This window comes from Bolinopsis microptera, chromosome 2, assembly GCF_026151205.1.
Source record: "Bolinopsis microptera isolate Bmic1 chromosome 2, MBARI_Bmic_1.0, whole genome shotgun sequence".
NCBI lineage: Eukaryota > Metazoa > Ctenophora > Tentaculata > Lobata > Bolinopsidae > Bolinopsis > Bolinopsis microptera.
Genome location: NC_087073.1, coordinates 10,544,239 through 10,564,085, shown reverse-complemented (window position 1 = coordinate 10,564,085; position 19,847 = coordinate 10,544,239). Strand labels below are relative to the sequence as shown.

The window sequence follows — 19,847 nt, the reverse complement described above, 5'->3', positions numbered from 1 at the left end:
AGTTCCTGCATCGATAACATTTTAACAAATAAAATTGAGAATATAGTCTTATCAGGTGTTATTGAAGAACGGCTTGGTGAGCATGCCCCTATATTTACCTTCACTTCAGTAGAGACCCCTCGCAGTACAGAGCCTCAGAAACATGTCCGCTATTATGATTACTCAAGTTCCAAATTGAAAAGCTTTGTAACTGAACTTGAGGTAAAGGTAAACCAGCTCACTCCTTCAACAAAATTTGATGAGTTTACGGCATGTTTTGACCAGACACTTGACAAACACTGCAAACTGGAGGTACCGAAAGTGACAAAAAGAACTCCCAAACTTAACCCATGGATTACAGACAGTATCATCCAGTCTGTAGAAAGAAAGCATGAACTACGTAAGGAGTGGTCTGACACCGTTACCAATAAGAACCCTGGTGGTAATATCTTGCTATACCAAGTATTTAGTGATTATCGTAGGATGCTCAAAGCTATCATTAAAGCTGCCAAACGTTGGCATTACTGTAACGAAATTCTAAACAACTGTGAAAACAGCAAGAAAACCTGGCAAATTATTAACGAACTCAGAGGCAAAAAGAAGAGGCAAACCAAGCCCCCATTTATCATTGATAACCAAAGAATAGTTGATAGAAGAGCAATTGCTAATGGATTCAATGCTTGGTTTGTCTCTATTGCACCAAAGCTGAATGAGACACTGAATAATCTATCTAATGGCCTGCCTATATTACCCATGAAAACTTTCTATGACTTCCTGAACCCAAGAAATGAAAAAAATATTAGGTTAGAAGATTGCTCCTCGAACGAAATATTGAAAATCATAAGAGAGTTCGAAAATGGTAAAGCCAGTGACATTCCCATAAGTGTAATAAAAAAGTCATCTCATGTAATTGCACCTGTATTATCGAATTACTTCAATATCCTTATGACCCAAGGTATATTTCCTGATGTCCTGAAAACTGGTAAAATAACACCTGTATATAAGAAAGGTAACCCAGAAGAAATCGAGAACTACCGTCCTATCTCCACACTGTCCGTCTTCGGTAAGATCTTTGAAAAGCTCATATATTCTAGAATATACGGATTTGTTAGCTCCCAGGGAGTTATATCGAAGACACAGTTTGGATTTAGGAAATCTCACTCTACATCGCATGCAGTCAATTACTCTGTAGATTTAATTACGAAATCTCTTAAACTTAAGAATCATGTTTTAGGAATATTCATTGACCTTAGCAAAGCTTTTGACACCATCGATCATTCAACACTTCTTATAAAATTAGAGGGATGTGGAGTGAGAGGAGTTGCAAATAACCTCATAAAAAGCTACTTAACAAACAGGCAACAATACACTGAAGTTGTAGGAGAAAAATCAGATACCCTATCTATTCAATTTGGTGTCCCACAGGGTTCAATTCTTGGACCTCTCCTATTTCTTCTTTATATGAACGACATCACAAACAGTTCTAAACTAGGATCATTTGTTACCTTTGCTGATGATACTAATATATTTGTTGTCGGCAAAACAAAACGTGAGGCATATGAACGAGGAAATGAGCTTTTGTCATCATTACAGTCTTATATGAGAGCGAATAAGTTACATATAAACATGTCCAAGTGCTGCTACATACACTTCAAACCCAACATGGCAGGTTCTAAGTCAGAGATTTTATCACACCCTGAACCTGTACTAACTATAGACAACTATCCAATCAAAAAGGTTTCATCCGCAAAGTTTCTGGGTGTTATAATTGACGAGAACCTATCATGGGAAGATCACATTAAAGCTCTTAAGCGAACCCTAAATCATTCCACATCCACTTTATGTAGACTTCGCTGCTCCCTTCCAGAATTTCTACATCAACAATTATATTATACTCTGTTCGAATCACATCTTTCCTACTGTATATCTGTATGGGGTGGGGCAGCTAAGCAACGTATAAGCTCAATATTTACTGCTCAGAAGTACTGTCTCAGAGTACTATTTGGTGATAGGCTGGCGTACCTTGATAAGTTTAAGACTTGTGCACGTACTAGGCCTATAGGACACCAGAAACTTGACCAAAAATTTTTCATAAAAGAACACACCAAACCGATATTCAAGCATAATAATATTCTAGCTATACAAAATCTCTATACATACCACAGTTACCTCGAGCTCTACAAGATAATGAAATTCCGTGCTCCAATATCCCTATATGAGGGTTACACATGTTCGTCGAGGAAACCCTGCCTTCTTATCTGTCAGGTAGACCCACCTGACAACCACAACACTAGGTCAACCAAAATTTTTAACATTTTAACCCCAAAGTTCAGAATGACTGACTTTACTACTAGTGTAATGTGCTTGCGAGGAAAACTTAAAAGTGCGCTATTAGCCAATCAGCATAACCACGCCCTGCTTGATTGGACCGTAAAAGATTTTGAGTGCACAAATATTATTTTCCAAACATTATAACTGGCTGTTCACACACATCTCAATTAAATTCCTCTAGGCTACTGTTTTCCAAGTCTTGTCCTGTGAGTAAAGAATGTGTGAGAAGGTATTAATAAAATAAATGTATATTTTTTGAATTTTTAAATCTAATCTGAGAATGAAGTATAAAGAAATTTTTAATTAGCACTGTATAGTTTAAGATATTTATAGCTTATTATAACCATTGATACAAAGGCCATAATCTTTCGCAAGCTCTTTAATATCCACCTTGAAGCCACATTTTATATCCTTGAACCACACAATATAAACTAAAGCATGTTTTAGTGTAGACTTTTTGTCACAACAAGACTGCAAACTATAGTAACAACTATAAACAGAACCCCTAATGTCTACTAACAAATTTCTTCTAGTCCTGAAATGAGCCCTGTCTCTAAAAACCTAACTGAACTAGCGTTTCGGTGTGTGCAAAAGCTTTCAGGCACGCGCATTCCTTGCCCCGTTAGTTACCTGTCCTTCCAAAACCAAACTAGCAGTCAAGGACAAAAAGTCATACACCAAATGGGCATTATATTTTATGAATTGTTTTACATCTTTTTATTCTGTAAAATGTGCTAAAATTAAATTTCTTGTTTCATTGAAAATTTCTTGTTTCATTGAAGAATAATGACATAAACATCATCACTAGTTTTAAACATTCTTTCTGATTTCCTCATTATCAGAACTGTGAACATTTCACAGCCTTCGTCATTAAAAAACAAACAAATTCTATAATTGTCATAATTTATTTACATATAAAAAAGTTTGAAAAGTTAAAAACCGTTAATTTAAAAATAAATAAATAAAAACAAATTCATGAGAGAGAGAACGTTGATAAATTTTTTAATGATGACAAGGAGAAAAATTATTCAAACAATATACACATAATATAACAATTACCCTATATAAAATTCAATAGAAAACCCTTGAACACCCTTTAAGTAGTATAAGTAAGCCAGTTTAAAGAACTGGCTCCAAATTTATATCTAATTCTGCTATTTTTACTGCACTACTACTTTTAAACCCTCTCTCTCCTCTAAGAGCTATGATTGTTGTTCTCAATAGGTCAAATCTTACTCTCGTTGATAAATGGAAAATCATGAAAATGTTTATTAGAGTTGTGGAGTTACTAACATCTTAGAATGCTTATAGATTGTTAGCATTTGTGGTCTAATTCTATAGATAAAAAGCAGACAAGCCAAGTACCTACTGGTTTACCATGTGACTAACAAGTAATACACATGATGTCACCTAACATTGCATGGCTGACGAGTTGTACCTCGACTTTCATGGGGGATCTAGAAAATTTTCACATGCCTAGCACCTGTTTTTAAGCTAAGGAGTTGTGCTACATGATGGTACATTGAAACCACAGAATGATGATTACAACAAAATCCAAGTGGAACTAATTTAATCCATGATATCACGAAAGGCCCTGCAGGAAGTTGTATCAGTTTTCAAGTTAATGACACAGCAGAGGCAGCTCCTTGGGGTGTCAGCATTTCCCCAAAACTTTCAGGAACAGAAAATAAAACGTTGAAGAAATGACCATAATAACTCGGACTCTATACACGATTAATTTCTCCGTCACTTTATGCTTTAAAACTGAAAACGAAGCACCTACACAGTACTATACTGCGTGACGCGCTTGTTTCACAACGGTCGCGCACTACTGGTAGTCTAGTATGATTGCAGGAAGGATATGACAAATTTTCAGCATGATTCATGTTCAGGAACCGAAAATATGATTGACGGATGTTACTCGTCTAAATTTCTTCGAAGTAGCGCGCGCCACTTTCTTCTCGAAATGTTATGGCAATTGCTACGAAGTAGCGCTCGCCGGGCCATACCATTAACAATGGCCACCTGTCTCTTCACATAGCCATGTGTCTACGCGTACTGCGTGACGCACTTGTTTCACAATACAAGCGAAAGGGCTCTGGTTAGAGCAAAACTGCCTCTGGTTAGATCAGCAAAACTGCCTCGGCCTCAGTAATTTTTGCCAAAATTAATTTAAACTTTTTTTTAAGAATCTTACCCAGGAAACCTTACCGTTAGGGGCCTAACTTCGGAAATAAAAGAAATAGAAAGTTCAGGTTTTCAACAAAATTTTTGTCTCGTAAAACTAAAGTTAGCTCCCCAGGAGCCAAATTTGGGACAACTTAGATTTTGAATTATCGCGAAAAGTCATATTTTAGGCCTTATAAAACTGCGCAGCTTTAACTTTGCGGATTCTTGTTCTCTGATTGGCTGAATCGTATCACGTGGTACGTGGCACAATTGTATTCTTGGAATTATTGAAGCGTGCAAATGCAATGAACTAACGAGCGCGCGCGGAGTTCAACAAGCTGTGAACAGGCGATCACCCTGTAGTAATATCGCCAGGCGGTAAGGTCTGCTGGGTACATTATACTATCACTAGTTACTCGTACTCATGCTTTTGAGTTATATCATATATACAACATAAATTGCAACGTTTAAAAAGTTTGTTAGAGCAAACAAAGATAATCATTTTACACTTTAATCACTTTACAATCGACTATGGACTACGTCATTTATTTAGCTTGTTGGTTTGCCTTGCTGCTTGCTTCTTTTATTTAACCACTCACGCTACTTTCCATTTTATAGCGCGATGCACAACTGGGCCGCTCCGCACATCAAATAATTTGTCTGCGCATCAAATAATTCTTCGGTAGATCGGTAAGATGCACCACTGGGCCTCACCAAGCTGCAAAGGATTGAAATCGTGAATCGAATTTCCATTGATTGACGATGTCAATCCGTCGAGATCGTTGCTCTGCGAAGCAGAGCAACGATCGTCGACGCGAAGCAAGAATGCTAGTTCGCGCGGCGCGTCGAAGCGGCGAAGTCCTCCAAAATTTCCATTACAACATACAATTTGATTTATGATTCAATCCGACCTTGACCTTAGCTTGATAATTAATATAAATTGGTAATTTTATAGTTTGTTGTGTATATTTTATATTTTATGACAAGATGAAATGTTTTTTGGTTTTCATGAAAAACATTTAAATAAAATATGGATTAGAATTTTACCCCCGCCGCGCATATTTTCGATTTCTTATACTTTCCTTTCAAAATCGAGCGCTGCAGCATTTTGTAGCAATGATATATTCTACATGTAGCATTGGAGGTAGTATGTGAGAGTGTCTAGAGAGTTACTTCCTCTTATGCATTACCAGTCAATATCGTCCATGACACTACTGGGGTGTTTGGTCATGTAAATTCATGTCTAAAGTTCCTTAAAGTTTATTGTGGACATTAATACTAGCTTATATTCAAGTTTTCATGTTCTCTAAGTGACAGTAATGACAGCAGAGAAAAGAATATTCAAACAATATACACATAATATAGCAATGGCCAATTGGCTGACTATAAGGTCATGGCCTGAACAAACAATTTTATTAAATAGTCAAGTGATGCTAAAGCAGAGCACAAATGTGTAATAAGTTAATAGATTAAAAAAGTGACAGTAATGACTGATTTATTTTGATTATGATATAAATGAGAATGACGGACGCAGTCTCAAATGTTGCTAACGACGTTATGTCATGTTGCTTAATGAAAAGCGAGATAGTAAGATTGGTCTCAGATATTTGTATGCTTCTCTACGTCTTGAAAATGACCGGTTGGCCGTCGGTGATAGGCTTATTTGCCTTGAAGTTGTACATTTCCCCTGGCGTCCATTCATTTGTACCAACTACCTATGAGAATTTCTGTGTGACTTTCTGTATGACTTTTTCAGAATTAGCATGATACTCTTCTAGTTACGCTCCATCGTTTGGGTGTTAGCGGCCTTAAATTTTTGAACAGCAAACTTTCCGTTGGATCACTGTTGGGTTCATTTACTCTTAGACTTTGGATAACTTTCATCACTACGTTCTATGAATGTAATTTGTTATAGACTGAGTCCCCACTTTCTGATATCTGAGCATTGACTCCTGCATTTTGGAAATCACGGAAACATCTTGTGACCTTTCACTAAAGGATAGTCAAGAATGCGTTTTATGATCTGTCAAGTGGTATGGATGTACCTTCAAAATGATTTAGGGAAGGCTTCCTTAATATTGACCATCCCGTTTGATACTCTACTCTAGTACTAATACATAATTTAGATTACTGGTGTGATTTTTCAATGGGTAAACATCTGGGGCGTGGGTAGATTTTATTCTGTTGATTTTGTTGGCTGAACCTGGAGCATGACAGGGCCCTTGAACCAGGCACAAGGTCTTATAATGTATGTACAAGGTCAAGGACGACAGTTCTTAGAAGTGATGATTATGCAATTCTTTATTTGATTTTCACTGATTAAGACCTTATCTTGTCTACTAGTCTCTACGAATATCATTAATAATACTCTGTACTGACTGCTGCGCTGAGGGTTTTCTAGGTGATTTTGTTTAGTCTTAGTATAAACATTGTTTCGTCTAACTGACTGTTATCCTGCATCTCTCTAACAAATAAATATTCACAGTAGTCATGTCTAAGAGAGGTCGTGGTGGTTCTGCTGGGTCCAAGTTCAAGATATCACTTGGTTTACCCGTAGCAGCAACAATGAACTGTGCCGACAATACTGGAGCTAAGAACCTTTATCTGATTGCCGTGCACGGTTTCGGAGCAAGGCTGAACAGGATGCCCTCAGCTGCCACTGGTGACATGTTCCTGGCTACTGTGAAAAAGGGAAAACCCGAACTCAGAAAGAAAGGTTTGTTAACAATAATAAATGTTTTTTCATTGAATGTATACCTATTCCACTCAGAATGGAGATCACTGTATTTCACGAAGATTTTAATTATCACTTGACAGAAAATCAAAATCTCCATATGGAATACCGGAAACTGCTCTGAACCTTTTCTGTAGATTTAACTTCTAACTCTCGGGATGAGTAGGGATTATAACACGGTGTAAGAAACCAAATTGTATATGAGATGTTTAATTTGTTTCTTCTTTCAGTCATACCAGCTGTTGTAATCAGACAAAGAAAAGCTTATAGAAGGAGGAATGGGATGTTTATATACTTTGAAGGTTGGTCTGCATTTCAATATGCACCTCAATGATTTTTTACAATTCAATTTAGTGAACAAACAGTTGTCGAAGAGAGATCCCTCCTTGCTCGACAAGAATGAGAGCTGAATGTTTTTGACAAATTTTAATTCAACTCAATCACTATTCCTTTCAGATAATGCAGGAGTGATAGTGAATCCGAAAGGCGAAATGAAAGGTAAATACTAAATATACAATTGAAACTGCGATATTTTGAGGAATTATGATATTTGCAATTGATTTTTCATCAGTGAATACAGCCGGTAGTACCCGGCTTATACACATATCTAAGCTTAGTCTTGTTATCTGTTATAACCCCGATTAAACTGATCGTAAACTTAAGGAACATATCAACTACAATGTCTATCACAACACTCAAAACTCGACTGGATTTTTGATCCCAAATCATAAGATTCGCGATCAATACTTAACTGTACATTTAATCACCACAAATTCTTCTAGAGGAAGTAAGACCGCAATCCCCGGACATTAACGCCCTAATGATATTCAATTATGGGTTACCAAAACAGCATTCTGAAAACTAACTTATTCGATCAAATTATTAGGCCCTGTCTAAGATTCAATCAGTACAAATTTAGTTTTAAAATCATAAAGATCTTATCTAAAAAAATCTCAAGTACGAATCCATCACCCGATGTGAAACTTAGTTCAGTTCTTCCAGACAATCTGTTCTTATTGATCTTACGGCTCCCAACTGATGTTTCTCTCACTAAATAAGTTCAACATTTCTTCCATGATCTCAGCGGTTCCGTAAACAGTAAAGTTCCTGCTGCAATCCTCGTCAATTGCTACTCTTACCTTCCTCTATAAGTTAAGGTTTAACAGGGCAATCACATCGTGTGACGACCCCACAGAAAGGAGATTTCTATTATTCTTCCGATAGAGTTCAAGTTCTGCGGAGGGTAACCTCTGATAGGCGGTGTAAGAGTTTGCTGCAGGGAATTACTGCAAGTTTTTCAAAATATCGTTGATGGTCAGGTGATGACGGATCACTCACATATGAAGGAGAATATACCAGTCCCTGCGACGTTGTAGAGACTTCAGGGATAAATAACTGTCGAAGAAGGTCCCAATATTGGAGATCACGCATCTCAGTTTACAGTTATCCTTGCAGTGAAAGATTTTTCTACGCTTACAAGCTCCTAGATGCCACTTATCATGGAGAGGTCATCTTGTCTTTGGATACTGAGCACTGCACTGGTACAGTATCGCACTTGCCCAGCTGTTGCACAACTTCGAGGGCAATACTTTAAAAATTATTACCTCCCCGTTAACCATATCTTCGATAACCAACATATTACTACTATTTTCATTTTTAAACTTTGCAACACACACTAGGCGTCTTATTGTGCCCGAGGAACTGGACAAACCGAAGTGACCTAATGTCTACTGTTGTACTGCTTTATCTCGTTATCCCTGGTAACTGGTTATTATCCTTTCGGCATTCGGGCATTATTCAACTCCTCCTCATTCCACTATACCTCGGTAACACGACTCCTGTCCGACAGCGACATCTGTCCGACTAAGGGTACCTGAAAAAAAACGACATCTGTCCGAAATTGTGATCTGATTTCAATACGACACATTTGAGACATGATCTGAACTGTTACTTGCAAATTTGTATACGTACATTGCCAATTTGAGATATGATCTGAGCCATAGTTTACTACTAGTTTATTTTCGACCTAGGCAGGCAGGTATGAAGCAACTGCGTTGTGAATGGCGAGCTCGTAGTCCATGAGGATGGATTGTAGTTGGTAGCCCCAAGGCCCAAGAAGCCCAGGTGTCTATCTCCTCGAACATGTTGCGGTAGAGGGTCGTCGATTTTCCAGGAATGAGTCCATAGAAGAGGGGGAGGTGCCAGCCATCAGGGAAGAGTCCGTGGACTGTGAAGAGCTGATGGAAGAGATTAGGTGCGGATTTGAAGGTACCGTCGACTACCCAATGCTCCGCGTCCACCATATGATCTGAGTCCCCCAAAGGAAAGATCGACGAGTCTGTTGATCGTCCCATCCAGAGTCCCAGAGCATCATTGGACTGTTGTCGGTAGAGAGGATGTAGTTTGCAGGAATTTTTTTTTTTTTTTTTTTGTCGATGGGCGCTCACTCTACCTCCCCGGGTTTGCGGGGAGGCTACGTCCGCCTTGTGGCTAACGTCTCTTGGAGCTCCTTTGGTTGCGGAGGTGTACCGAAAGCTCGGCTGGGATGGGACTCGCTGAGCCGGCACGAACCAAATGGACATAACATTGCTGTTATGACCCGGTGGAACGGCGATACCCCTAAGAGTATCTGCCATATGTTCCGTCATCGGGGGACTTTCTAATTCCATAGAAAGTCAACTGTCGAAACAGCCTCCCGGAAAATTGGGTTTGATAATGCGAGAAACTACCACTTCCACTGTTATCTAGCTAACAGCTCCGCTAGGTGTTTCTCGATATTTACTGTGCTTGAAGTTTGTTGTTTTTTCCACTGCGGGGTTAAGTGTAAGATGGGGTTATTCATTTCGTCTTACACGGAGTGTGGATGTATAGATCAAATCGATTGAGCGTGTGCTAATGTTATGTTATCTGTCTGTAGTTGTCTCGTGTTGATCTCGTGATTTGTTTGGTCGCGCGCATCAGTTTGGTGATACATTTTTGGCTTTCTTTACTATGTATGTCTTTGTCCGCGCGTTCCGTGTTTTCGGTAGACCCCTTTTGCCGTTCTCTCTGTTTATGTGACGAGCTATTGTACTGTTTTGGCATATTTGTGGGTTTTAGGTACCATTTGTCCATGGCTGGGTCGTTTTGATATTCTACTGTCCGTAGCGGAAAGGAGCTTGCCGGGCTCCTGTGTGAGTGATGTGGAGTGGAGAGAGGCCAGGTATGTGCTGGTATTTGATCTGATCCAGCCAGACGACGTTTAGCCTGCCGGACAATGAGGGGCAGTTACCATCCCCTACCAACGTGGAGGTCACTCTGAGGTTGCTAGTGGGTCCAGAAACAACAGGGGGGATGGAGTGAGTGATCCCTGCAGTTTGCTGGCTAGCCACCCCAAAGCGGGCGGGGCTGTGAAAGCTGTGCTCAGACTAGGCACCCCACCCGTCGTCTCTTCTTGCAGTAGCAAGGCGTGTTAGTTGATGAGGACTAACACAGTACAAGGGACTAGTTTGCAGGAATGGATAGCGTTTCCAGATCTCTCGGGTATGTTTGCTGTAGATCTGGGTCTGTTTACTGAAGATTGGTTGATTTTGTGGATTGCGATAACTGATCTCCATACGGCCGCTGTCCTATATGTACTCATGTAGGCTGTGTCCTGTGATGTGATCGACAGTGTACGGCTAGCACAATCCTGTCCTCAAATAGTCAATCACGTATCGATGGATCATATCTCAATGGATCACATCAGCATTCGAACAATGGGAGCAACGTCACGAGATTACCCGTGAGCTTGTGAAATACGAATGTGAACCGAAATTACAATATGATCCGAAATTCGGACAGATGTCGCCAAAAACGACTCCTGTCCGACAGCGACATCTGTCCGAAATCCCCAATTCGGCTGTCGGACAGATGTCGCTGTCGGACAGATGTCGCCCAATCCTATACCTCCTTTCTGTGAAATATTTCATTAAGGGTAATGAAACGACCAAATGCAGAACTAATCTATCGAACTAAATCCCATAGACTCCACACTCAAAACAAGATTTGACATCCTCGGTCCAACTGTTAAAACATCATGAAGGCAGAAAAATGTTAATACGAAACTCCCTGCTCCTAACCCGAAATGTTAATACGAAACTTCAAACAACCTTAAACGAAAACGTCCAACCCGAATAGTGGTTTAAAAAATACAGATGTTTCCATTCCACCGTCTTTTAAGGTAAACTTTACAGCAAGGAATTCCACTTCTAAGCCCACCAGTCCTTTTAACGTGGAATTATCCTCGCTACCTACTTGGCTACTTGGTTGAGTGTGTTTTTCAAACTTTCAAACTGGCGCTCTGTCCCTCTCCACACAAGCCAGAGATAATCTAGAAAATGTTTCCTTGACGTCATTTTGTTCTTCGGAGTGATGTCAGGGTGAATCAGTAATCTGTTATCCAACATCCATTTCACGTATATGTTAGCGATAGACCCGGATTCAGGACCACCTGTTGGCACACCATCCTCTGATTTGAACCAGTTTCCACGGTAATGTATAACTGAGTTCTTCAAACAGAACCTTACAAGTTGTATAATAACATGAACCAATTCATCTGAATATTCAGTGCATTTCCTAAGGGCGTCCTCTATCGCCCTCATAGCTAGGGCCTAGGGGTGTGTTGATGTTGGGATAGAGTGGCGAGTGCATCTACGTTTAAGGTTCCAATTTTGATACCGTGGTTGTCAAATGTCCCCTGCTTCTTCATTTCCTGAATAAAGTGATTGGTGTCCTGGACGATCTCTCCTCCACAGTACTTTTCAGCCACGTCCTTTAATACATGATTTAAGAAGAGTCCGAGTCTGTATGTGGGTCCGTTCAGTGCCGCTGTCACTATCCTAGTTGGGGGGATAACTTTATTCTCAAAAGCCGGACTATGTGACTGACCATCCTGCTCTGTTTTCCCTGTGATGAGGAACTGTTCACTCTTCATGACAGATCCCGCTTGTATGAAGGTGTCCAGGAGATAATTTAGGCTTCTTCTGATGAATTTCCTAAATCCTAGGATCCTCAGAAAATGGCGAGTATTTTGTCTGGTCCTGTAGAGTTTGTTCTATGATCAAGCTCACAGTCTCTGCATCAAATATGTAAATACTCCCACCTTCGTCCACCCTTGTGATGTATAGTAACCTTGATCTTATTTCGTCCCGACACCATTTTAATCCTGCGACCTCACAAGGCGTCATGTTGGTTTTTCTTATCTTTATTCTTCTTAGGCGCCTGTTCTATCGTATGCTTCAATTCTTCTAACAGACTGTCAACTCTTTTGTCAGTTTCTGGGGGCCATCCAGTCGGTGATGGTTCGTCGGGGTAATCCCACCTGTGGTCCAAGGTTTCCAGTTGTTTAGGGAGCACAGCCACATCTCCAACAGATCCATGTTCTTTTTGTGGTGGTAGGATGCCCAGGCTATTTTCCTCCCGAACCTCTCCAATGGTTTTCCAATTTCCGCTAGTATACCTCCTTCATCTTCACCAGTATAGATTTCTACCAAATGAGAGAAGTGCCTGTTTCACGACCGGTTGTACATGTTGTATACGCCAGTACACTGGCTCTTCTTATCGCTTCTAATAAATTTCGTGGCCTTAATCGTGTTTATATTATAAAATCCGTTCTAAATCAATTTGACAGCGCCTTCCCTCGGTGGCTTGTAAATCTTTCCGGCATATTAATTTTCGCTCCCAGTCTCTACAGCAGCTCACTCTTCAGCCGCAGCAAAATCAAATGACCTGCAAACTGAGATAATATGTTGAGATCAGCTGAGATGAACTGAGTGTCGCCTATAATCATACACTGTTCCTACATGTAGGAGATGCGCTGTGGATAATCATGTAACAAATATGACTCAATGCGAGAATTCTATTCCATGCAATCATATACAATGATATACCGCGTAGATATCTAAATTCTTACTGGAAGTTGTAAAAATATAAGTCTAATAAGTCAGGAAAGTGTCAGAAAGGCTGGGCCAAGATACGGTTCCATCCATTTCAACGTTTACGTAGGGCGCGAATACTTTACTACGAACCAAGTAATATGGGCACAGTACAATTTGGGACATTTTGAAGCGCGCGCGAACGCTCTACGTTTATTCTGAGCGAAATAATTCTGTATCATGGAGATGAATGGCGCTCGAAAAAGCTTGATATCATTATAGGGAATAAAACCCAAATAATTAGGCATATCTTCCATCTGGGCACAAAATTTTGTATCTCACAGGCTCATTCCCATCTTACTATATATAAAGCGAGACGATATATATATATATATTTATTTATCCGTGCCATTTTACTGACACCACGGCATCAACTTTAACATGACTTTCCGCAAAAACCGTAAAAGATATACAACTGAAACTTTTTTGACTGGGTCAAATGCTTTAATGGCCTTAAATCAGCATGAAAAAATAAAAAATTGGCCAAGAAATAGGAGTTTTAGAGCCCAAAATTTGGACCCCCAAGTGGTGTCAAAATCGCGAATTAAATAGGTAATAATTATTTAAGTCTCTTGAGTCTTGACATCACTTTAGGGTTAGACGGGTTCCTGCTAGTTAATGTAAAGGTTATCTGTATTGCCGCTTTGATTAACATTTTCTGACGATATATTATTTTCAGGTTCAGCGATAACGGGTCCAGTGGCGAAAGAATGCGCAGATTTCTGGCCGAAGATTGCTTCAAATGCTGGCAGTGTGGCTTAATTTATATTCGAATTTTATCTTATATAATTGTCTTCCTTGTTCCACGTGTAACTAAATTAAAAATCATTTCTATTGGTTTTTTAAACTGCAGAAACTAAATTGTTAAAATTAAGAATTTAACATGGTCTCTTCTCTGGGAGCGGGGAGGCAATACTAGAAAGCAGGATCTGAGGTGGTGGAAATTGCGCACAAAATGTTTTGTTATATCGGGAAAATGGCAGTGAAATTGTACCATGGCGTGTAGCATTGTACTGAATATCATTTACGGTCAGTATAAACTCTACCAGATCACGATCTGTAGCGTAACGAATTATTCACATGCTTCGAAGCTAGATAAGAAGTAGGCCCTGTCCGTTAAAACCACTCCACAAATAGCTATCGTGATTCGGGATGGCGTGCGCAAACCATTTACCATATATGCTGAGTTCTCAATAATTGTGAACGAACCAACCTTAACCACTGCGCTGTATTAAGATTAGCACCGTGATCTGATGAGCATTGCCATCTATGATCCCTGCTTTAATTTTTTCGCTTATCGTTCCTGTGTCGCCATATATGTCCCAAGATTTCATGTTCATCATTCATGGTTGAGTGCTGACATTAAACACTGATACGGAGGGAAATTGTACTTTTTGCCGCCAAATATGACTATTTTTGCATGAAACTGCGTCACTTGTTCGACACTACAAAACATGGATTTTCAATGCACAGCAAGATGATCCTGCATAGTGGGAGGAGCAATCGAGCGTGCAATCTTCGAGATTGTTCTAAAAGGGCCCCCGACAGTTGAAACCAACTTCAATCGATGTATTTTCGGACGCTGATTCCGAATCACCCCCTATGACATAGGGTTAAAATGCTCCCCTGACGAGATATTGGCGAAAAACTGTCTCGATCACGTGATATGACCGTATAAGGAAGTTAGTCCAATTTCTCGTTAGGGTTAGGGTTTCAGCATATGCTTTTATTAAGGATTGGGTTAGGGTTAGGGTTGGGATCAGATAAGAGGGTTAGGGTTTCGAATAGTCGTTCAGGACCAGCTAGAGAACGAGTAGAAAAAGTCACGTGACAGTCGAGTGTAGAGTGATTAATCATCATCCAGGAGCAATAATATGGCTACAATATTAAATCATGATTTGGAGGAAGCTAAGATTGGTATTGTCAGAGCACTGTCGCGTCACGTTGAACATGTCACTATCTCGTCATACAGGAGGTTCACCAATCACCTTGTCGCTGGTGATTCATTCAATACCTCAGCTGATTAGATTAAAATGCAGTTCGAAATGAAATGTGGGGCCAGCCGCGTAAGTGCGCGCACGCGCGCGTCTCAAATACATTTCAGTCGATATAAAATAAGGTTTTTGATTTATAAACATTAATCGCGCCTTACGTTTAATATAGATTCAAAATTGCGATTTTATATGGTCGAGTGTTAATTTACCGATTAATCGTATTTGTCGAAATTCTAGCTAATATTCCACCAAACTTTCGACCAGTCTTTTTATAGTATTGATGATGCTGTCTTATAACTTATTGGGCTCCAACTCGCTTGTATGGTTTAGAATAGTTGTAAACTAATTACAACACTACAGATCTATTACATTTATTGAGAACGTAACAGAAGGAATTGATTTAATGTAGTCTGAGGAGTCCTAACTCTCCAGCCGAGGCAGAAATAACATTACCAATCATCCCAACAAGAAAATGTAAAACATGGGAAGATCTCGTGTTCAATATGTGGTGTCTTCCATCTCACGAAACTACAATCTCTGACTTTTATATCCTCAAATAAAGATGATATCGTTTCTTGGAATTTTTCAAGACTGTTTTTATAACAATGGTAGCTCAACTATTAGCTTGGTTAAAACGGGGTTTCTGGAAACATATCAGTGATACAACACTACTGGTAGTAGTGCATAGTAGTGATTAGTAACTAAGCCTGATTCTTTACACAAACTGTATCTTTATAAATAGGAAAAGGCGCTGACCACACCCCGTTCTGTAATATTTGCTCAAATGATGAATATTATAAAGTATTGCGTAACTTAAAGTGCCGACAATATTGTTTGTCAAGGTTGATCTGTTTTTGTGTTTTTAAAAATATCATTCGCGTCAGAGATAACGCCTGCACCCCGCAGAAGTTTTCTTTTTCGTAAATACTAGTAATGCCTACAATGCGGTGGCATGCTTCGAAAAGAATGGAAATTATGTTGCAATTTTACGTCAATCTTATATACTGACCCTCCTTGAAAGACATGGGATGTTAGCTAATACTAATAATCTCAAGATGTGTGTCTGACTGTCTGTGGGAAATTTCCGAACGGCTTAATCTAGAAAACGGTAAGAGTTACGGGGCTGATTTTTTCGGTATAGTGCCGAGAAAACTCTGACGTAGCCAAATGATAAAGGGTTTTTAAATTGTGTGTGTACTCTCCCACTTTCTCTCTCTCTCTCTCTCTCTCTCTCTCTCTCTCTCTCTCTCTCTCTCTCTCTCTCTCTCTCTCTCTCTCTCTCTCTCTCTCTCTCTCTCTCTCTCTCTTTCTCTCTCTCTCTCCCCTCATAATAGATTTGCTATATAATTAGGTAATTTGGCAGGGGACCTCAAGTCAAGATACCCCAGAGTCAAGATTGCCTATCAAGTATTACTATTAGAATTAGATACGTGAGGGGCAAGCTATGGCATCTATTCCATAATTCAAAAGTTCCTTTATGACATACAAATCCTCCCTGGCTGTATTCTTGAAGAGCTTGCCTGATACCGCTCCCACCCAAGGATGTACCGCTAACAGACACCCTATTACTACTCTCTCCCTAGAAGAACTAGTCCTGACTCCGGAGTACATCAGATCCAACAAAGGATAATATTATAGAACTACTTATGCAAAGCTTGGGTGCAGGAGGCTTAACAACATTTAACATTATCCTGTCTTATCATGTCTTCGAAAGGATGGATTATTTGAAGTGTGTTGGATCCATGGTTGCTTGTTGACTTTAGATATTATTTATATTATGTACAGTTTCTATTAACATTATCAATTGTAGCTCATAATTGTTCAATGAAAATCTGTCATTAAATTAAAACATGATGAAACTGAGTTGAAAGCTAATCTAAAGTACGAGATTTATCTTATTACCCAATCGCAGTTCTCTTGTCGAACTTTATTACGACCTGAACTAAGGTTCATGTAGCGAACTGAGATTCGACAGTCTTGTCGAACTTCAGTGCGTGTCGACTGTCGAACTACAGTCCAAGTAGCGCACAAAAGTTTTTCGAACTTTAGTGCGTGTCGAACAATAGTGCGTGTACCCCTCAACAGTCAACATGTAATCTTGGTGCTCTATTGTTTCATTTCGCAATTGTGCTTCACAGCCCCAAGCGAACTTTTGATGATGGAAGAAGGCGCATATAGTTCTGACACGTGGGCGTAACGTGCTCCATTTACGTACCAGCACTCAGCCAGACCATTCAGATTTTAAAAATTTCTCTTTCACCTGCAGATAAAAGATAACTTCTTAAAATCTGCAGATGAGAAACTAAATATATTATAAAGGAGCAAATAAATCATCCCTTATAAAGAGCTCCATGGGGAGACACCTCCATTTGTAAGAGCAAACAATACCATTATGTGCTCACAACATCTAGTAAGACGACCAAATATTTAGATTTTTCACCATCCTGAGACCTCTTATAATTTGCTGTAAATCGGTCTGGTCCTCTTATTGTAGAATAACCAAACTAGTTGTTACCTTACGACAAAAGGAAATCGCGGCATGTACGGAATCGCAATTTTTCCTATTATTTGCGACAAATTTTATGTATAGTTTAATGTATAGTCTGTTAAAAATCGCGGTATCGCGAAATTTGCCAAAATAATCGCGAAATCCTTTTGTCCCTGCCTTACTACTACAGCTACCACTACATATCATGTAGGGACAATAGTAGGTTATATAACCTACTATTATAACCTCTCGTCTAATATCATTACACAGGGACACATTTGCTCTGGTTTATAGAGTAAGTAATTGGATATTTGCATTGAGTAAACACTAAACTTGTATAATTGGTCACTTATTTCCACTACAACTTTCTGACGAAAATGGAAAATAGTGATCTCAAATTATGTGTTTTATAGTCTAAGTAGTGTTGAAAGTATTAAAACTATGCTGCGGCAGCTATCTAAATGGATTGGCACAATAAATATTCTGTTATAAATAAAAGAAACTTAAAATATTCAAAGAATGCGCTTCAATATTACATAAAATCTGATCTAAGTTATGCCATATTGCATGTGAAATAATATATCACAGGAAAGTGTTTTCTGGGCAAAATATAACACAGGTCTGAACGATAGATTATTGATAAATTGCGAAATTAAACAAAGAATACGAATGTATTTAACAAGGAAACCACAGCTTTATTTCGACATTATTTAAACTATATGCGGAATAACAAATACCATATTTAGTATTCACGGGTTAAAAAAAAGCTGAATCAAACTGAATAAATAAAATTAGTCAGAAGAGGGCTAACAATCAACAACAGCTAGTTCTTTATTATTATTTAAGTATGATAAAACTTGCCATTTAAAACATTATCAACCAGCATAAATCCGACTACACATACCAGAGGCAACATACAGATACAGTTAAAATACGTAATCGCATAATTTCCCATTTTCCGCATATCTACTTAACTAACCTAACTCCTAATTTGCCATTTTCGCACAATGTATTTTGTTTGCCAAAACTCTAGAGATATCTCATTGGCGCACTTGCAAATCACAGGCTGCACCTGAATATCGCCTCTGTTACATGCTATTCACACAGACGGCACCTAAATATTGCCTCTGTTACATGCTATTCACACAGGCTGCACCTGAATATTGCCTCTGTTACATGCTATTCACACAGACTGCACCTGAATATTGCCTCTGTTACATGCTATTCAGGTGTTCGTCCACCTGCTAAGGATACTCCTCCTCCAGATACGACGAGGAGGAGTCTAGAGCTTGTCTTTTAGAAGTGTAGCTGTAACCAAACTCATTTTGATGGAAGGTGTTATTTTTCTGCAGGCACTTGAAGAAAAAACAGCACATCACCATAATGGACAGACCAATACCTAAGATGATGCACACTCTTATGAGCGCTCCATAGAAGTGGTTCTGAAATAATGGTGCCATTTTAGTAAAAGTACCAAAATTAAAAACCATCAATATCTGCTAAAATATCCTAATCATCAGATGGGAAGGATCTGTAAAAATGTCTCAAGATTCCAATTCATTTTAAACTCGAGTTTAAAAGGAAGCAAACATACAAATAATCTGATCTAATTCTAAAGTTGGTGTATATGAAATGATGGAGTAGTTCGCTGTTTATTAGTCTCATGATTGAAATACTGATAGTTCTAACCGGATATTATCCAACTATCATTATTGGTGTAATATATTTCTCACTACTTCCAGTAAATAAAGATTACCTTATCCTGAGAAGTCAAGATATCGTGTATAGTATTTAATGTTAAATGGTTAATGTTTAATGTTTAATGTTTAATGTTTAATGTTTAATGTTTAATGTTTAATGTTTAATGTTTAATGTATAGTGTATAGTGTATAGTGTATATTGTATAACGTATAATGTATAATGTATAATATAATGTATAACATAGAATGAATAATGTATAGTGTATATTACCTTATCCTGAGAAGTCAAGATATCGTGTATAGTATTTAATGTTTAATGTTTAATTTTTAATTTTTAATATTTAATGTATAGTGTATAGTGTATATTGTATAATGTATATAATGTATAATGTATAATGTATAATGTAAAATGTATAATGTATAATATAATGTATAACATATAATGTATAATGTATAGTGTATATTACCTTATCCTGAGAAGCCAAGTTATCGTGGTCT

General features: G+C 38.6%; 1 protein-coding gene across 4 annotated transcripts in view; it reads left to right on the top strand.

Moving 5' to 3' along the window:
• The window catches only part of LOC134826399 (large ribosomal subunit protein uL14), a 91,348-nt gene that overhangs the window by 3,916 nt on the left and 67,585 nt on the right, over positions 1–19,847 (top strand). The window contains exons 1-5 of one of the 4 annotated variants that reach the window (XM_063838754.1): positions 5,134–5,137; positions 6,965–7,195; positions 7,444–7,515; positions 7,670–7,711; positions 13,847–13,956. The exons of 1 other annotated variant lie outside the window; for it this stretch is intronic. In XM_063838754.1, coding sequence (XP_063694824.1) covers positions 6,970–7,195; positions 7,444–7,515; positions 7,670–7,711; positions 13,847–13,929 — 423 coding nt within the window. In that variant the 5' untranslated portion in view covers positions 5,134–5,137; positions 6,965–6,969 and the 3' untranslated portion in view covers positions 13,930–13,956. Of the gene's footprint in view, positions 1–5,127; positions 5,139–6,964; positions 7,196–7,443; positions 7,516–7,669; positions 7,712–13,846; positions 13,957–19,847 lie in introns of those variants that run through there. 2 more of the 4 variants (XM_063838753.1, XM_063838751.1) reach the window with 2 other exon arrangements.